Raw genomic sequence first — 18,095 nt, 5'->3', positions numbered from 1 at the left:
GGCCTCCTCCCATGTCATGAGAAAATAGGAAATACGAAAAAGAATGACCCACAACTATTACCAGAATCAAAAGAATGTACAAATTTCCCTTCCAATTTTTCCCTTCAATGCAGCTAAAATCAGAGTGTCACTCAAAATTTGCATTCTTCTCTGCTGCTTATTTTCTTCAAAAAGTTTCCCTTTTAAGTGTACACTTTGGTACTGAATGCAACAGATCAACTTGGTAACCTAACCTTTGGTGCAAAATAATAATTGTCTCATTTATCATTACATCTCTGGATTTTCTTTTAAACAAATTTCCTAAGGAAATTAGGATTTAGTTAAAGGCAACTTTAAAAGAGGTTAAACTTAGAGCTCTAGCAGCTGTGTATTAGCCACACCTGGGAACTTTCACGTTTTGCTAACTCTGAGACCCCCTCAGGCTGCAGCTACAGCTATAGCTATAAATTTCATTTATTTAGTCCTCTTAACACAACAAAAACACTTTACCATGCTTCACAGGAGCATTAGCAAACAAAAATAGGTACCAAATAACATATTGTCTACATCCCATACTCTTCAGAGGAAGGCAGTAGTAATTCTATATTATAAAATTATGATATTTGACTAAGATAAAGTCATAACACTTTTTCAAGGATTTTCTTCAAGCTTAAGTTTATAATTAGAATGTTCTCACCTACTAATTTTACTTGTTAACTTACCTGATATGAACCATGTGATGGGACGAAATAATCATCGCCAGACGCAAGCTTATAATGGTTGTGGTGTATCAGTTCTTCATTGTATACAATGGATAGAAGAGATAAAAGCAGCCGCCTGTCTTTGTCATCTGTAACTCTACCGCCGTAATTACATTCACCTTTAAAAATTGAGAAAGGTCAAGCTTTGATTCAATTTGAAAAATGGCATTAACATCACAATGAAAAGTTTCATTAAAATGAAGATGCTAAGACTATGTCAATGAAGAAAATAATTATCAATGTAATCACTTACCTGTTAAATATGTTAGAGCTTCTAGTGGTACCTCTTCATATTCATTCAAAAACATTTGGATCTGTCTCATGCTTATTCGTAGATCAGACTCGTTAAATTCATAAGGGATATTCCAACCTATAAAATAATGCATTGCAAGCAGCAAAATATTTATAACAATTAAGTGCATTCTAACAACTTAATTATTAGAGTAAACAGTAAATGCTTTACTTCTAATTTGAAAATTACATGAAAAGCTAACTATGTATAATTTGGTACTGAGAAAATAATAAATAGAGCCATCACATGGGGAAAGGTCTTTGTCACAAGTGTTTTAAAACTGTGAAGTAATTAGCCCATAAGTGTTTCTTAAACCATTTCTCTGAATATTGGATACTCACCCAAAGGACCAAAGTTCCTCCTCTCTTGCACTAAAGCATGAAAAAAGCAAAGACCAAAGAGTAGCTTTTGCCAGATTTCAGGTTTGTTACAACTGGTGAAGAAGACAGTATCTGAGATTGGGTCATTGAGATAAGAACGTAGCATATTTGCCCTGAGGCCCTTTGGTGGTTCATTTGTCATTTTTACCCCATTCTGGAGAATACTGACAGGAAACTTGTCCGATGGGTAGCTGGTCAGCCACAACCTGAAATTACAACTTGGTTTAGGTTGGCGCAATCAAACAATAATATCATATAATGCTTTGGATATAATTCACATGCTAAAAATATCTGTGATGTATCGTTTGCATTTATAATTCTATGACATTCAGGCAGGCCTAAAATTACAAGGTAAAGTTTGCAGCACTGCAATTAACAGTGGGGACACCTATATGAATGGGAGTGCACCATTTAGCCTTTCAAGCTTGTTTAGCTATTCAGTAAGATTATGGCTGCTCTGTGCATATCCTATGAAAGTATACCGCAGATATGTTTAAGGCACATTCATAATTCATCTGTTCCAACTAAAGAAACTAAGAATATGTTATTTATGCATGTCTTTCATAAAGAATTACATTAGCACTTCCTTGGATCTGAAAGACTGAGGAAATAGATGCACTGCAAACCCTGTCATTGCTAGTAAAAAGTAATATAAATATGATGAGTTCTTATATGCTGGAATGCAGCTTTTGTTTCCCCCATACTCCCCCATTAGTGGTTTAATATCTTTTAACATGTTGTGCTGTAATCTTTAATTTTTATTTTTAAAAAATGCCCAATTCATGATTTTTTTTTTCAATTTCTTCACATTGATACGATTTCTTCCTTTGTCATCTTTGATTGATTTTTAAAAAATCTGTATGTTGGTTTCTCCATCTCAATCTTGTGAACTCAACCCTAACCATTCTAAAAATCTAGTCTAATCCAATCAGGTGATTCCAGGTTTGCTAAGGTTTCAGTCGAAAATAAAAGCAACATTTCTTTTAAAATTTGAATTGAGGTTGACAGTTTACAGATTTCTTTCATGTTTTTACACTTATGAAAGTAATCGTGAGCATTCAAGAAAACTAGAAATATTTGGACCTGAAGTTTTTGTCTGTGTTCTCTGGTGTGATCACTTCCTCACATATTTTCTCCAAAGTAGGCATCCAACTAGTTGCAAGATGGCAGTTCTGTAATATGACCCATGTTCCAGATATAAGAGCACCTTCTATCATCTCTGCTGCAATTGGCCCCTGGCCCTGACCGAGTGATATTGTTTGCGTTCTTTCTCCACCCATCCCAAGGTCATCTGCAAACTTCAGCAAGCCTGTGAGCACGGAATGAAGCACTCATAAGTACAACACAGCAATAAGCTATACTGCCATGAACATTTCACATGGTGAACATTTGAGATATTTCACATTTTTTTTCCAACTGTACAGCAGATAAACATATCTAAATAATTGTATAAACAGAGGGATACATTTTGACAACTTGCACTCCTGGTGGTAGAATCATAAAAATTCCAAAATGGGCATGTCATAATTCAAACAAAAACAAATGGAAGTTCATCTCTCATAAAGGCATAATTTGTACACTGAAATACAAGATGATGCAACATTTGCAGGCTTTGCTCTATTCCATCTTCTTTCATTAGCAAAAGTTTACAATTTGCTATTGTTCAAATTACATACTGGTAGAAAGACAATATAACACTGATGAGGTTAAAAGACTAAGTTGTTTCTTTTTTAAAATTCTTCCCTTTTTTTCTGAAAAATAAAATAATTAATAGGCTAAAGATTCAATTGATCAGTTTACCTGCCATGGGATCAGCTCCAGGTGAAAGAATAAATATCAAAGGTGCACAGCAATGGGAATCATTGTAACTACCAGCAAGATCAAATGTTGGAGGTTCAATAAATGTTTTCCCCATTTTACTAACAATGAATTGCTGCACTGCTGGAATAATTTTGTCTGGTCTGAAGCATCTGATAATAATCAAGTGAACCATTCCTTCTAGGGAACTCCACTGATCAGGAAGTACCTCTTCATGAGGCTTTGCAGAATCATAAACGATTTTCCACTTTGCTATGTTTTCAGTCACGTGATCCATCAAACCAGACAGGCCTGGTAGGTTTGATGCTCGCACAATCTCTGCCCAGCTTTTATCTGATAGCCATTCAGACGCTGGATTGGGATACGGATTATCAAGGGCCACACCACCAGTTAGCAAAAATCGCCAGACTTCATCATTAACTTCTCCTTTGCCTTTCATTAGTCCCACATTAAGAAGCAGTGAAAAAAGCAGCTTGTCCTTCTCAAAAAGAGAACGGCAGACATTGTTATAGATACTCAACGTGAAGTTTTCTGTTATAGCTGAAATTCTTTTAGTCACGTTTTCACTCTTTTTACTATTTGCAATTGCTTGAACATACAAATTAATGAACCAAATTAGGGAATATTGATACATTGGCTCAATGTGAGCTAAATCAGAGATACAAAAGAATATAATAGATGAATGCACGGCAACAGGTTTGTAACCCATTCGTGTAATGTCTATTTCTTTCTCTGTTGCACTTGCAATTTGCTGTTTTTCAGATATTTCTTCTGAAAGCAGTTTAGAAGAAGATAGAACTTTAATGGCTGTTTCATCTTCCAGGATATTTCCCTCTGATGATGACAAGACTTCAAGGATTTTATCTTCTATCTCCTTAAGGTTGTTTTTTGTTTTGCGCACTCTCTAAGATCAACAGTTCTTCTTTTCTTCCAACTCAGGCTTTCTTTGGCAGCTACAATTCCCAATAATTGATCTTCCAGGCCCAGAGGTGTAATCATGAAGTTTAAAAGGCAAACTTTACTGCTATTTCTGGAGATAGTGTGGGTTTCTCAAACGTGTAGTAATATAGAATTTGAAATCATGCGAGTACTCAATTATATTTTCCCCTATTTTCATGACCTCCACCCCTTGCTGTTTAAACGTTTGGTTCAGCAGTACTGGTTCGAGCATTGGATCCAACTCTTCACCAATATTTTCTAACAAGAGCGGGGTACCAAACTGGATGGCATTTTCTAAAGTCCTTACATAATTAGAGTCAGTTAATTTTATTACTCCAAGTCTATTGCTTTTCTCCATATTTTTGATCCATTTGTTTGCCTGACCTTGAGGATCAATCATTAAGGGCCATCTTCTTGAGTTAGATATAATTATCCCATTGTCAATGGAGAATGCATCAACTGGCAGGCCTGCAATCTGCCAGGCACGGATTTTTACTGGATCTCCTAATGTGTTGCTTAGGGAAAAGTCATCTGAACAAGGGATCATCTTCCCTTTACACAAGATCTGCCATTCATTTTGGCACTCCACACGGAAATCAACTGTGAAAGCTCCTAAATAGGCTACAGTGCCTGATGACAGAAGCACATCACCAGTTAGATCTATGTATCTTATTCCTAACAGGCGAGCAGCTTCGGTCCATCTGTCCTTCTCTCCACCAAGTCCACCTATCAGCTTCTCAGCACGCACAAGCTTTTGTGAACAGAGCTCAATGTTATCTTCTAAATCCTTCTTTTTGTTATTCATAATTTCAAAATCATCATTCAGTGCTTGAAGTTTGTCTTCCAAAGCTTTCAACTCTCCCCGTTTAACATTCAACATATCCATTTGGACTGCAAGCTCTCCTTCAGCTATCCTCAGCCTCTCGCGTTTTGGTCCAACCACCTTAATCACACGTTCATACACTTCCATGGCTCTAACCCATTTGCACAACCCTTCACAGGCAGAGGATACATTTTTAATAACAGATGGTTGAAAATCTGGATGGTCTATAAACCTTTCTCTGATTCTTTTCATGACTGCAGGTGGAATGTTGTCCTTGTCATAGGTCTTCAGGCTTTCAAGTAATTTTAGATCTCCAAGAATCTTCTTAGATGGACCCCAATAATCCTCAATCATTTTGCCTGCAAAAGTAAGGAAAATATACAACACATCAAAGTCATACATATAAATATTTCTGTGTCCTTTCTGGTGTAATTATTTCAGCATGTTTTTTTCAGGTTCGTCAGCAAAAGAAGATGGAGTAATATAGGGCATTTTTTTTCCAAAGCAGTCTGTTTTTGAATATGTCCCCGAAGATTTGTCAAACATGATTTTCCCTTCATAAAACCATGTTTCAATTCTGCCTAATCATTAAATGATTTTCTAAGCATCTACCACAATGTTAGACTAACTGGGCTATAGTTCTCTATTCTTCCTCTCCCTCCTCTCTAAAACTGTAGTGTTTCATTTGCTACCTTCTAGTCTACTGGGGTAGCTCCAGAATCTGAGGAATTTTGGAAGATCTTCATTAATACATCCGCTATCTCTGCAGCCTTCTCTTTTGGAACCCTTTGATGCATGCAGTCATGTCCAGAATATTTACCTAGTTTTAATCCCTTTAATTTCTCTGCTACATATTCTTTAATGATATTAAGGACTTTAAAGTCTTCACTAATAATAGAATATTAGTTTGTTTTCATTTCTGTTATATTTATTGTATCTACTGCAATAAAGACACAATCAAGTGCTTCAGCCAATATTTCTCATAATACTTTCTCCTGTCATTATTGCTAAGAGATTCATCCTTATTTTGTTATTACCCTCCACTCCACTTTGTTATTGGAGCAACTCTTACAATCTTTTATGCTGCTAAATTTACTGCATATTCTGTCTTTTCTATCAGCTTTTGGTCATTTGTTGCTGCTTCCTTAAACTATGCAGATCCTCACTGACTACTCTTCTCAGAAATGTTAAACAGATTTAAAAGTGGAAAAGCATTATCTGCCGGAGTATCTTGCAAACAAATAAAGCTCTTCGGTTTTAGATTTGGAAGGCTAATGCATTTAGGGGCAGCACTGCAGTGCAGCCGCTGCCTCACAGTTCCAGCGACCCAGGTTCAATCCAGACCTTCGGCGCTGTCCGTTTGGAGTTTGCACATTCTCCCTGTGACGATGTGGATTTCCTCTGGGTGCTCCCATTATCACAAAGATATTCAGGTTGACAAGTTAATTGACCACTGTCTACTGCTCCTAGTGTGTAAGTGTATAGTGGAATTTAGGGGGAAGTTGGTGGGGATGTAAGAAGAATAAAATGGATTAGGGTAAAATTAATGTCAAAATAGCTGCTTGATGATTGGTGTGGTCTCGGTGGGCCAAAGGGCCTGTTTCAGTGCTGCATCTCTCTATGATTTTATTTGGCATTAATTCCGAGTATTGGTTAGCACACCTGAGTAACTGGGTTTGGAACAATCCACATCACAGAACTTGGTTATCACCACAGTCAAGGGTCAAGAATGGGATCTGAATACCTGAAAACTCAAAGCACTCACTGCTTTACCTAAACACTAAAGAGCTATTTTTTCCTTGCTGAGATTGCTAAAATCAATTGGAAAAAAAAGTCAACTGTAGCTGAACCTTTCTTCCCCTATTGCTACAAAGAAAGCTACTAGCCAGATCAATACCATCTGCAATATGTAAGTGCTAGCGGGAAGGCTGATTTTCCTCTGCACTGCCTCTGTTTCCATCAATCCCACACACTACAGGGAGAGATGGGGAGCCACAAGCTTTTTAAGAGTTTCAATAGAATGAGAGAACCTAGTGATGGCTTTCATTCTACTGTTGTCACAGGAACTTACTCCTGAAAGACTCAGATAAAAACTCCACATAAAAATGTTTTCAATGTGTTCTGAGGCATTTCTGTGCCTTTAAACTCTTCCATTGTCCACAGTATCAGTTTCACAATTGGTGGCAGGGATCCACTAAGGGACCGACTTTGCATCCTTAATGATCCCAATTTAGGAAAATGCATTAGGGTTACGGTAGATTTGGATGATGCCAGCAAATCCTGCCCCATTCCATCATCGGGAAAAGAAAATCAGCTCTCCTGAATGTGCCATCAAGATCAAAATAATCAGCAAAAGTTTTGTGATGGGATTACTCATCTGAAGTTTAATTTTAAAGGTTTCAGCCCTTCATTAGGAAGAATTAGATGTAGGTCACATCCTACACATCCTAAAACGTGTAATTTAGATTTCAGAAGTTTACAGATATCTATTTGGCTATCGCCATGCAAAATAAGATGCATTAATTTCAGGCACAAAATTGTTCTTATAGGTCAAAGTCATACAAAACAGTTTCATGATCTGGTTCAGATCAGATTTGCACAAAGCTACTTGGAGGCTGCCTTGAATGCAAATATCGTCACTTTAATATAAAAGAGCGATGACTGATGGCAGGTTAAAATAATCCCAGGAATAACTAAATACTGCACCTGATCCAGTTGGATCTGGTTTTCTTTCTGGTTTTATTCCTTTCATTACACAGATACTTTCCATCACCAGCTTTATGGGACCCGGTGGATTCTGCATAGACTTTACAACTGTGATGTCAGCAGGCTTCAGAGTATCAAGAGCTGCTACAGCAGCCTCTAACGCTGGCATGGCTTCTGCAAGATCTCCCTCACATTCGTCCTGCAGAAACATTCCAAAGATATAAAATAAAATGTCACAAGAAGGCCAAGCTTAACGACTGCAAACACAGTCTCTAGTGAGTACTTTCTGTCAACAATTCACGTAGAACATATTCTCCGTCCCCAGTTTGCTTTCAAAGTTAATCAGATCATTGTGTGATCTTAAATCCAGAAAATGCTTAACCAACACCAGTAAACAAACTAAAATTATCAATGATTACATTGTTAAAACACAATCCACTACCTTTTTTTGCTGTATACCACTGTATACCAATGCTCCATTGACAATCTTAAAATGTAATCAGATTATCTGGACAATATTATGTAATACAATAACTTAAATGCTTAATCAATTAGCTTTATGCATTTACAGAAACTAGGTTCTACAGTAACATTTAATTACTTTTCATCTTCCGCTCCCCCCCCCCCCCAACCCCACTCTGATCACTGTAGTAAGATTCTAAAATATAATTGGGAAAATACCATTAAGATCCTGACTTAGGGAAAGGAGCTTGGCTTACAATGGCATTTGGATAAGAAGAGCAAATCCTGCTGCAACCTGACATTATCGAGGAAAGAATAACAGCCTAGCAGTGAAAGAATTTAACAATAATTGTTCATCACGAAGTTTGCATTATTAACAGTGTTGTACCTTAATTGCTTTTGCAGCGGCTGCAGCCTCATTAGCCACTACCTCATCAGCTGCAACCAACTCCCTTTTGGCATCAACTTCAACAGTTTCCTGTTCGATTTTTATCATCATCTTGTCAGTCTCAGCAGATGTCTTAATTAGTTCAGGCTGCAAGTCTGTTAGCTCCTTCTGCATAATGGACACCTAATGGGGGGATCATAACACAAAGCAACAATTGGAAGTAACTGCATAAAATGTAATATGGCCAAATAAAATTCTGCATGTTATACTGAAACATCAGCAGAATTATCCTGGATGATCTGGAAGGAACCTATTAGTTCTGTCATCAGTACCAAAAGCAGTAGGTTTCTTTGCCTGAATCAAAAGTAACAACTTTACCAAATAGATGGTAGACGGACAGAGTGAACCACCCACCTACTGCAAACGCTCCATGATTTTTTCATTTTCATTGACTTAAAATGAAAATGAGTGGATTCCATCTTTCATTCAGCAAACCACTCTGTTAATTTACTGTGCTAATGGATGGGGTGAAAATTATTGCACCATTTTAAGCTTACCATCATGACTGAAATTTTCTACTAGCAACAGAGAACAACTAAGTTACACCTGGAATAAGGTAAGTTGCACATTTGAATATTCAGGTGTAATCATGCCCATAAAAATAGTAATTAAAATCAAACTAAGATAACCACTTTTCAAAACCACCAGGCTTTGATTCAAGGAACCAAATGATTTTGTCTGAATGTAGGAAAATACAATTATATTTTTTTGTTTGGTCTTCTATTTATAGAATTCCACATTCTTGAAATAGTTTATACATCTACAGGCAGTCGGCAAAACAGCTTTTTTAAAAAATGTTTTTAATATTCAGAACCTGTCTTTGTCTCTACCCTTCATTACACATAGTTCCATATTTACTAGTGTATTAGAATACATGGAGAGGAAATTGATGCCATGTACTAGAGGAATAGATAACATTTTCCCACTATTTAAGAGCTCACAGTAAGTATTCACTGGGTACCCAATGACAGGACTGGTAATAAATCACAGGCCACCTCAGAAAGCATAACTTAAATGTTCTTTAATGGGAAGATGACCCAGCATCAGTAAACTCACCTGTGAAGATGCAAATTCTAGTTTCTCTAGACCAACAAGATAGCGATTTCTCATTAGGTCAATTTCATGTCTTTTCTTATTAAGAAGAACTTTAAAGGTCAGTATCAATTCCAGGTAGGAGGTAGGTGTTACGTAATTGTACCTCCGCAACATTGAGAAATATTTTGTTGACAGGTTTCTTGCACTCTCTTGGAAATACTTGCACAATGCAACAACTCTGCAGAAATATGGAAATACTCAATAACTTGTTTGTAAAGATATATTTTTGTCTGTTTCACATTAAGAATTACACTCAAATTATATTGATCAAGTTAAAATTTGTAAGATCTTCATGAAATAGTCAAATTTACTATGACTGACAAAAATAATGGCTGGTGTAAGCGAGATTTCATTAGCATTAAATATACAAATTCAACCTTCATTTGGAATGCTGAAGATAAGAACAATGGGCACCATGGTCAGGATAGACGAGTTGGGCTGAAGGGCCTGCTTCCATGCTGTATGACTCTATGACGCTATGATGTTTACAAAGACAATTGCTGTCAGCTTTATTTAAAAGCTAGGAAAGCACAATTAACCACTGCAGATACAAATTAATAATCAACCCTGTAATGGGTAATATTTTTTGCTTACTGCTTAATTATCATCTTATTGTAATTTGCATTGTTAGATTCCACTGTAGATTTGCAAGCTTTAAATTACAAAATACTGTTGTGGACAGCACGAGAAGTTGTTACTGTAGTGAAGGTAAACATCACTTGTAAACTTACTCTTTCCTGACTTCATACTCCAATTCTACATCTTCTAAAAATTTGTGTGCCACCATTTCTAAAGCATCACTTGGCCAAACTTGGAACCAATCAATGGTGCAGCAATTTATGAGTGAAGGAAACATTCGCAAACGATTCCGAAAGGCATCTCCAATTGGACTCATGACTGTAGAAACACAAAATGACTGATGGATGAAATTAATTTGAATTAGATTTACCCACAATGTTAAATACATAAGCTGGAAGCCAAGAGGTTGTTGAAGGGGAAAATTATCAGTTTTAAACATGAAAGAGCCCAATACACACATATAACTTTTCTTATTCAATAATTCTTTTAAGAAATGATGCTTGGGTAAAATAAATACCACAGCTACAATCTAACAGTACATTTTAATATTGTGGCACTTCCTAGCAAGAGTACCCAAATGAGGGAAGATATTGAGCTACACCAATTTCTAGTACCACTTTTTTTTTAATATATGCTTTATGTAGTCTTTAATTAAAACCTCACTCACTAAACACAGTCAGGTACTTACTCCATGATTTTCATAGAAGCTAAATTTGTTCCATGTAATTTGCTTATATACGGAGCCTGGCAGATGCGCAGAACCATCAAATTGTGAGCAATGCACATCTTGGCACACTCAGGAAAAGTTCACTTGTGCATACTTACCCACAAATAGCATAGGCCATACATACAGATGCAAGCCTTCCAAACAGGCAAGGCCCATTTTGGTGCAAGTTAAAGGGGACTAGCATGACCTGGCTTGTGGCCATGGGGTCTGGTATGTATATCCTCCACAATGTAGGACCCCTCATTCCCACCACTGACCTTTTGGACCTCATACTACCAGATTGGCACAAATTATGTTTCTAACCTCCCCCCAACCCACCACAAACGCTTATCATCGTGATGCCACTCCCCACACCTCACCCCATCCTAAATGCCTTGACCTGATCATCAAGGTCCATATTCCATCTTCCAACCTGACTGAAGCTCTGACATTCTCTACCATCCCCTTCCTCAGTCTCTCTCAAACCCCATGCTATCCACATGACCCACAAGCCGAGTTCCTCCTCTAGCCCTGCAATAGCAGAGGAAAGCCCTTTTGTGGTTTTCTATGCAAAGCCTGGGGCTTCATATGCAATGGGATATTGCTGAAGGGCAGCACCGACAACCCTCACACTGATATCTCCTCCTCCCTATCTCACCTGCCCATTGTCCATATAATCTGTCTTTTGAGGCACACAACAATTAATTGGCAAATTCTATCTTATCAAAAGGATGAGTAGAATGGTTTGTACCACTCTTGCAGCAGAATAGGCTTACATGTTCCCAAAACAGCAATTGACAAATTATATTTGAATGCTCTGAATTAGATTCAGATCCCAGTAGGATGTGGAATATTGCTGTAGTCCCAGCAGCTCTAATTCCCAACCAAGCTGAATCAATGCTTTATGTCACCTGCTATACTGTGACTGAATTAACATTAAATCCTGGTCAAACCAATGGAAGGATGAGACAAAATACTTACATTCATATACTGTACCTTTCATGATTTCTGTTTGTCCTAAAGCACCTTACACTTTCAACCCCACAGTAAATTTTTGAAGTCTAGTCATTGCTGTTATGCAGGAATATGAAATCTTACCTAACACAATGTGCAAGTTAGCTTTTACTTTCTCAATAAAGTAATTGTACAGTGACAGTGGAGTGGCTTCAATTCTCTTCCCATCTGCCCTGGCCACTGATTGCATCTTTTCCAACAGTTCAGCTTTCTCATCTGCTGGGAAGATATTGGGAACATCGCCTGTGTTCAACAGCATGTTGATGTCTTCTACAAATGACTCATCCTTAATCTGGCTGTCACTAAACATAAAAACAGTCTGTGTGTTTTCAGCTCCAGTTTTGATCATTATACGCTTAACATCGTCTCTCCATTCATTCTTGCCATAGCTTTTTGTAATTTCAATTTGAAAGAGATTAAAGTCATTCATGAAAGTGGCCAGTTTTGTAGAACTTTGTCTGCCACTCCCACCAACGCCAACCAGAAGCAAATGGCCATTGTCCTGCTTCAGCACTCGGCATATTCTTGAGATGTGTTCTATAGCAAACTTGAACATAACCAATGCCATTGGAGTTCTACTGACGTTGTTATACTCTGACAGATAGTATTCCATGATCGATGTAAGTTGTTTTAAGTCTGTTATCTCATCATAAGCCTTCACATTAGCATCTGGCTTTAGATAATCTCCAAAAAATAGACTTCGAATATTGTCATCAGTAACTTTTCCTGATCGAGTTAAATGGCTCAAAACCTGCAGGACATGGATGGAAACTGATTTTATAACATATTATTGATGTACTTCTTTAAAGAAAAGCATTAAAAACTGAACTAAAGATCATTGGCTATTTCAATTAATACTTAAGCCTCAAAAATAAAAGTCACCATTCCAGAAAGTGGCTTGGGTAGTGCAGTTTTTCCTAGTGCAAGAATTTCAATCTTAAGTTATAATTGTAAGGTTACACTGTGCCTCACTATTGAACTGTACAGCTGAATTACTGGAATATGCAGAGTAAATAGCAGGTGATGTTAATCCTCATCCAACACTGATTTGATGCCAGGCTTGCCAAAATGCAACATGTAAATGCACCAAATGTAAAGTGTGAGTCATGCATGGCAAACAAAGTCTGAACAGGAAGAACAACTCCTTTCCTTCAGCAACCCCTCCAGCCCACAAACTCCCATCCCTCTCGCTCCTGTCACACTCTGTGTTACCACAGAGGGAAGGAAGAGAAAGGACAGCAGGAGGAGGACCAGCATTGCAGACACCATCCAGAAACCCTAGCTGATCTGCAGAATGGGCACAAGTTAATCACATTTCACCCTTGAATTCTGCGCAATTGTGACTCAGAGAAAGAGGCAACCCGTGCCCAAAGCAGTAAGCCCTGGGCAGCATCAAAGTGTGTGGCAATGGCTACATCCACCAACAGGAAGTCTAACAGGCAACAAGGAACCTAACTCCTGAATTTGAATTGGCTTTTCATTGTCTACAAGGCTCAAGTATGGGTTGTGAAAGAAAATTCTTTACCCTCCTCCCAACCTTGATTCACTCCCTCAATCACCCTACCTCTGACCCTTTTCCCCGAATTACCCCCCCCCCCCAGTTTTTCCACTCCCGTGGTCTCCATCGCTCTCAGTTCCTTTCCCCTGTACTCACCTCCTTCCCAGTTAGACTGTTCCCTCTTCTTTGCCCTCATGACTTCTATGCACCCACTCGGCTCCCACTGCTCCCAAATCTCCAGCTGCTGGATGCTCATTCGCTTGAAGAGCGAGGCTGCCGACTGACTGATGTGACTCGCCCTCTGCAGGGGTCGCTTCCCAATTCCCAAGGGCCCTCCCACCTACCTCAGCCGTGCCCAGTACCAGGAGCCACACTACCTGAAGCCTGAACCCAAGTCCACAACCCCCAGACCTCTCCCAGAAAACCTCACAAAACACTCCTGGTGCTGTCCAAGGTTGGCAGTCTGTGGTCTCCTGCTGGGTGTGATTTCCCAGAGGATGGGGGTGAATTCATCCTGCAGGAATAGGAGCATCTCACTCAACCACCATGTGCACACCACTGCTCCACTCACCACACACTCTGTCCATATGTTAATTAGCTGAAAACTTCCTTCATGTTAGAGTTTTGTGAGAGGCAGAAAAACAACATTTTAATGTATGCTGATAATTATAATGCCAGCGGGCTAAAAACCCATAGGAAGTGTTGGAGACCGGAATGCAGGATAAGCTCAGAATCCTGACGACTAAAGGAGGTGCAACACTTGACCCTACACCTCCTCCCTCACCACCATCCAGGGACCCAAACAGCTCTTTCAGATGAGATAGAGATTCACATGCACTTCCTCCAACCTGGACTGTTGCAGTTGGTGCTTGCAAACTGGCCCTCTCAACGTTGGTGAGACTGAGAATGGACCAAGTGACCATTTTCACAATGGCCGTCTTGAGCTTCCACTGTATGTCATTTGAGCTTCCCTTCCCATTCCCACACTGACCTGACCGTCCTCGGCCTTTTCCACAGCCACGGTGAAGCCAAGTACAAACTAGAAGACTCAGCACCTCTTATTCCACTCGGGTGGCCTACAACCCCATGATATGAACATTGAATTTTCCAATCTTCCTTTCCCACTCCCACCAGTCCACCCAGGGTCTCTCTCACATATACCCATCTACCTGGGTTTCTTCTCCTTTGATTCACCTTTCCCATCTCTCTACCTGGTTCCATTTACCCATCATCTCTCTCATATTTGGTTCCACCTATCACCTACCACCCTTTGTCTCAACCCTTCTCCCCCTCCCCTCCTCCAACCAGCTCCATCTGCCTAATTTTATTTTCTTATGTTTCTGGCCAGCCTCCCTCTCACTTCGTGCCTCCTCCCAGTACAACATCGTGGGCTGAAGGGCCTGTATTGTGCTGTAATGTTCTATGTTCGATACACTGGCTATCTTCCCTCTACACTCTCAGTCCTGATGCAGGGTCTCGTCCAAAACCTCGACAATCCCTTTGCCTCCACAGATGCTGCTCGACCCACTGAATTCTTCCAGCAGTCTATTTTAAGCCTAGACCGCTGCATTATGAAAAATTGTTCACCCTAAAAAGTGGTCTCCCTTGGATCAGCATCCTACAGAACTTGTTGGCTTAGAGAAGCAAGGTGATGACTGGTGGGCTTTTGTTGATGGAATTCTAAAGAGAGCTTCCTGGAAGACATTTAAAGCATAGCCTCTTGATAACAGCATTAGCGAAGATCTGTGAATACAAAGCTGCTGTTTGCCAGAAAATGCAGAAATACTGTAAATCAAATAAGCTGTCCACCATGGGATTACCGTGGCCACACAGTATTCATAAAGAGATCGCATTAAGATGCAATCATTACAAGGTTATAGTACGATGAATAAGTGGGAATTTAGAAGGTGAAAAAAAAGTGAAAAGCATGAGAATTGGAAGCAGACGTGGCAACTTGGCCGCTCACACTTGCATTGATGGCAACTACAATAATTATTGAACTTTCCTTATTGTCCTTGAGAAGCCGGTAACAAAGCTCTTACTTGAACTGCGACAGTCCTTTTGGTGGAGGTACTCCCACAGTACTGCTGGAATGGGATTCCAGGATTTAGATTCAGTGATATACTTTCAAATCAGGATAGTGTGCAACTCAGAGGGGAACCAGCAGATGGTGGTGTTCCCATGTGCCGGCTGCCCCTGACTTTCTTGATGGTAGAAGTTATTGAGTTCGGAGGTGCTACTGGAAAAGGCTTAAATGAGTGGCACGTAACGTTGTGCATTTTATAGATGGGGTGCACTGCAGCCACTGCATCTGGTGTTGCAGGGAATTAATGTTCTGCGTTGTGGGTGAGTTGCTAATCGAGTGAACTGTTCATTCTGGATGGTGTTGAGCTTCTTGTGGGTTGTCCAGGCAAATACAGAATATTACACCACATTCCTGATTTGTACCTCTTAGATGGTGGAAAGGAGGTGAGTCAGTTGCCACAGGATTCCCAGCCTCTGACCTGCTCCTGTAGCCATGGTGTATGTGTGGCCAGTCCTGGTGAGCTTCTTGTCAATGGTGACCACCCCCAGGATGTTGATGGTGTGGGATAAGCAATGGTGGTCCTACTGAATGTCAAGGATAGGTGGTTAGACTGGTCACACTCTCTTGTTGGAGATGGTAAATGTCTGCTTCTTGTGAACAGATACAGCTGAGCAATTTTCCACATTGTCTAGATACCAGTGTAATGCCTCAAGCTCAGTCTGTTTCTTTGCCACTAAGGCAATTTTAAAAATATAATAAAAAACAAAAACATTTAATAATACCTTATCAACAGATTGTTTAAAGAAATTTGATGTGGTTTCTTTAATAATCTGGAAGAACGTCTGCCTGTCGTCTTTAGCAATCAATCTATCATAAAAGACTCTGTAAACTTCATGAATCCAGAGACGAATCAGTTTGTCACCCTCCTGTAAAAGGAAATCATTCACAGTAAGTAACTGAAGATATCTCCGGCTCTTTTTCTCTACAAATGAAATGGTTGAGGGCAATGAGTTACAGTACTAAATTACAATAGTACAGAACACGTGCTTCCAGTGAAATGCATTTGTTTGCCCCTAATAATTCATATTTGAGAAGCTCTAATCTTTGCATAATATACACCTGCTAAATGCTTAATATTTTTAAAAGGTAGTAATCAATATTGCCTCAAAATAGGTAAGCTCTTCTGACAAAAGGCGGAAGGTTTTCATGGCATTGTGTCCATTTATTCTCATGTAGCTTGCAAAACAATTGGAAGTGATGTCTTTCTTTAAATAAAATCTCTATTGAGTATGCCTATGAAGCAAATGATGTCTGAGATGAATTTAAATAAATGCTTCACATACTATGATATCTATAGTGGCCATTCTTGGGAGACCGATTTTCTTTGGGGACAGGTGGGTATTTCAGTATATTGTTTCAAAACTCTGTTATTTCTATCAACACATTTAACCTTGAGTACTGTGCCATTCAAAAGGAGTAACTATATTTAAGCAGCATTACTTCAACCTATAGTTAAGTATTCTTCCTTCTGTGCTGCTGTAGTTTGATCAGGATCATAAAAGCATTTCTGGAGCATTTTAATTCAAATTCAGTAGATGGTGAGATTCGGTTATGATACACAATCTCCAGTGGTTTAAATATGCAACAAATGTTTTAGCAACAGAAACTGTGCTCAGCAAGTCAGGCAGCATCGATGGGGTCAAGGATCCTTCATCAGAACTAGAAAAGTGAGAAAACAAGTGTGGTTTAAGTTGCAGAGAGGGGGAAGGTGGAGAAAACAAAGGAAATGTCTGCGATAGGGTGCAGATCAAAGCTGTCAAAGTAATAATTATTCTAAAAACTGACAGTTGGAAACAGAACAGGAAAGAGAAATGAACTGAAACAGAAAGGACCAGTCACATCTTTAGAGAGAGAAAATGTTTGGTCAGCTGAAACTGTTAAGTCAATAGTACGTTCAGGACTGCAAGGTACCCAGATGGAAGATGAGGTGCTATTCCTCAGAGAGTAAGAGTCAGAGTGGGACAGAGAATTAAAGTGATAGGTAACTGGAAGCTTAGGGTCACCCATGCAGACTGAATGGAGGCATTCACCAAAGGGATCAGACAATCTGTGTTTGGTTTCTCCAGTGTAAAGGAGACCACATTGTGAACACCAAATGCAATACATTAAGATGGAAGAAGTGCAACTGAACTGCTGCATGGGATCCACAATGACTTGGCCATTTGGATTCAGAATTGGCTTGCCCATAAAGGACAGAGGGTAGTGCTCGATGGGTCTTACTCTAGTCCGTGACTTGTGATGTTTAGCAGAGATCTATACTGGGACCTCTGCTGTTTGTGATGTAAATAAATGATATGGGTGACAAAGTGGATTGATGGGTTGGTAAGTCTGCAGATGACACAAGGATTGGCAGCGTTGTGGATAGTGTAGAAGATTGCCAAAGGATACAGCTGCATATAGATCAGTTGCAGATATGGATGGAGAAAAGGCAGATGGAGTTTAGTCCAGGCAAGTGTGAGGTTTTGCACTTTGGGAGATCAAATGTAAAGGGAAAGTGCACAGTTAATGG

At 39.2% G+C, this 18,095-nt stretch overlaps 1 protein-coding gene across 1 annotated transcript in view; it reads right to left on the bottom strand.

The window, feature by feature from the left end:
- dnah3 (dynein axonemal heavy chain 3) overlaps positions 1 to 18,095 on the bottom strand; it is a 127,486-nt gene that overhangs the window by 10,037 nt on the left and 99,354 nt on the right. Inside the window, 13 exon segments of the mRNA XM_052021268.1 lie at positions 702 to 859; positions 994 to 1,110; positions 1,374 to 1,618; positions 2,496 to 2,721; positions 3,213 to 4,175; positions 4,178 to 4,257; positions 4,259 to 5,351; positions 7,699 to 7,897; positions 8,549 to 8,731; positions 9,665 to 9,881; positions 10,435 to 10,600; positions 12,087 to 12,753; positions 16,309 to 16,452. Of these exon segments, the coding sequence (XP_051877228.1) occupies positions 702 to 859; positions 994 to 1,110; positions 1,374 to 1,618; positions 2,496 to 2,721; positions 3,213 to 4,175; positions 4,178 to 4,257; positions 4,259 to 5,351; positions 7,699 to 7,897; positions 8,549 to 8,731; positions 9,665 to 9,881; positions 10,435 to 10,600; positions 12,087 to 12,753; positions 16,309 to 16,452 (4,458 nt within the window).

This window comes from Pristis pectinata, chromosome 8, assembly GCF_009764475.1.
Source record: "Pristis pectinata isolate sPriPec2 chromosome 8, sPriPec2.1.pri, whole genome shotgun sequence".
NCBI classification, from domain to species: domain Eukaryota; kingdom Metazoa; phylum Chordata; class Chondrichthyes; order Rhinopristiformes; family Pristidae; genus Pristis; species Pristis pectinata.
The sequence above is the reverse complement of the archived record's forward strand: the minus strand, read 5'-3'. Positions and strand labels throughout refer to the sequence as shown.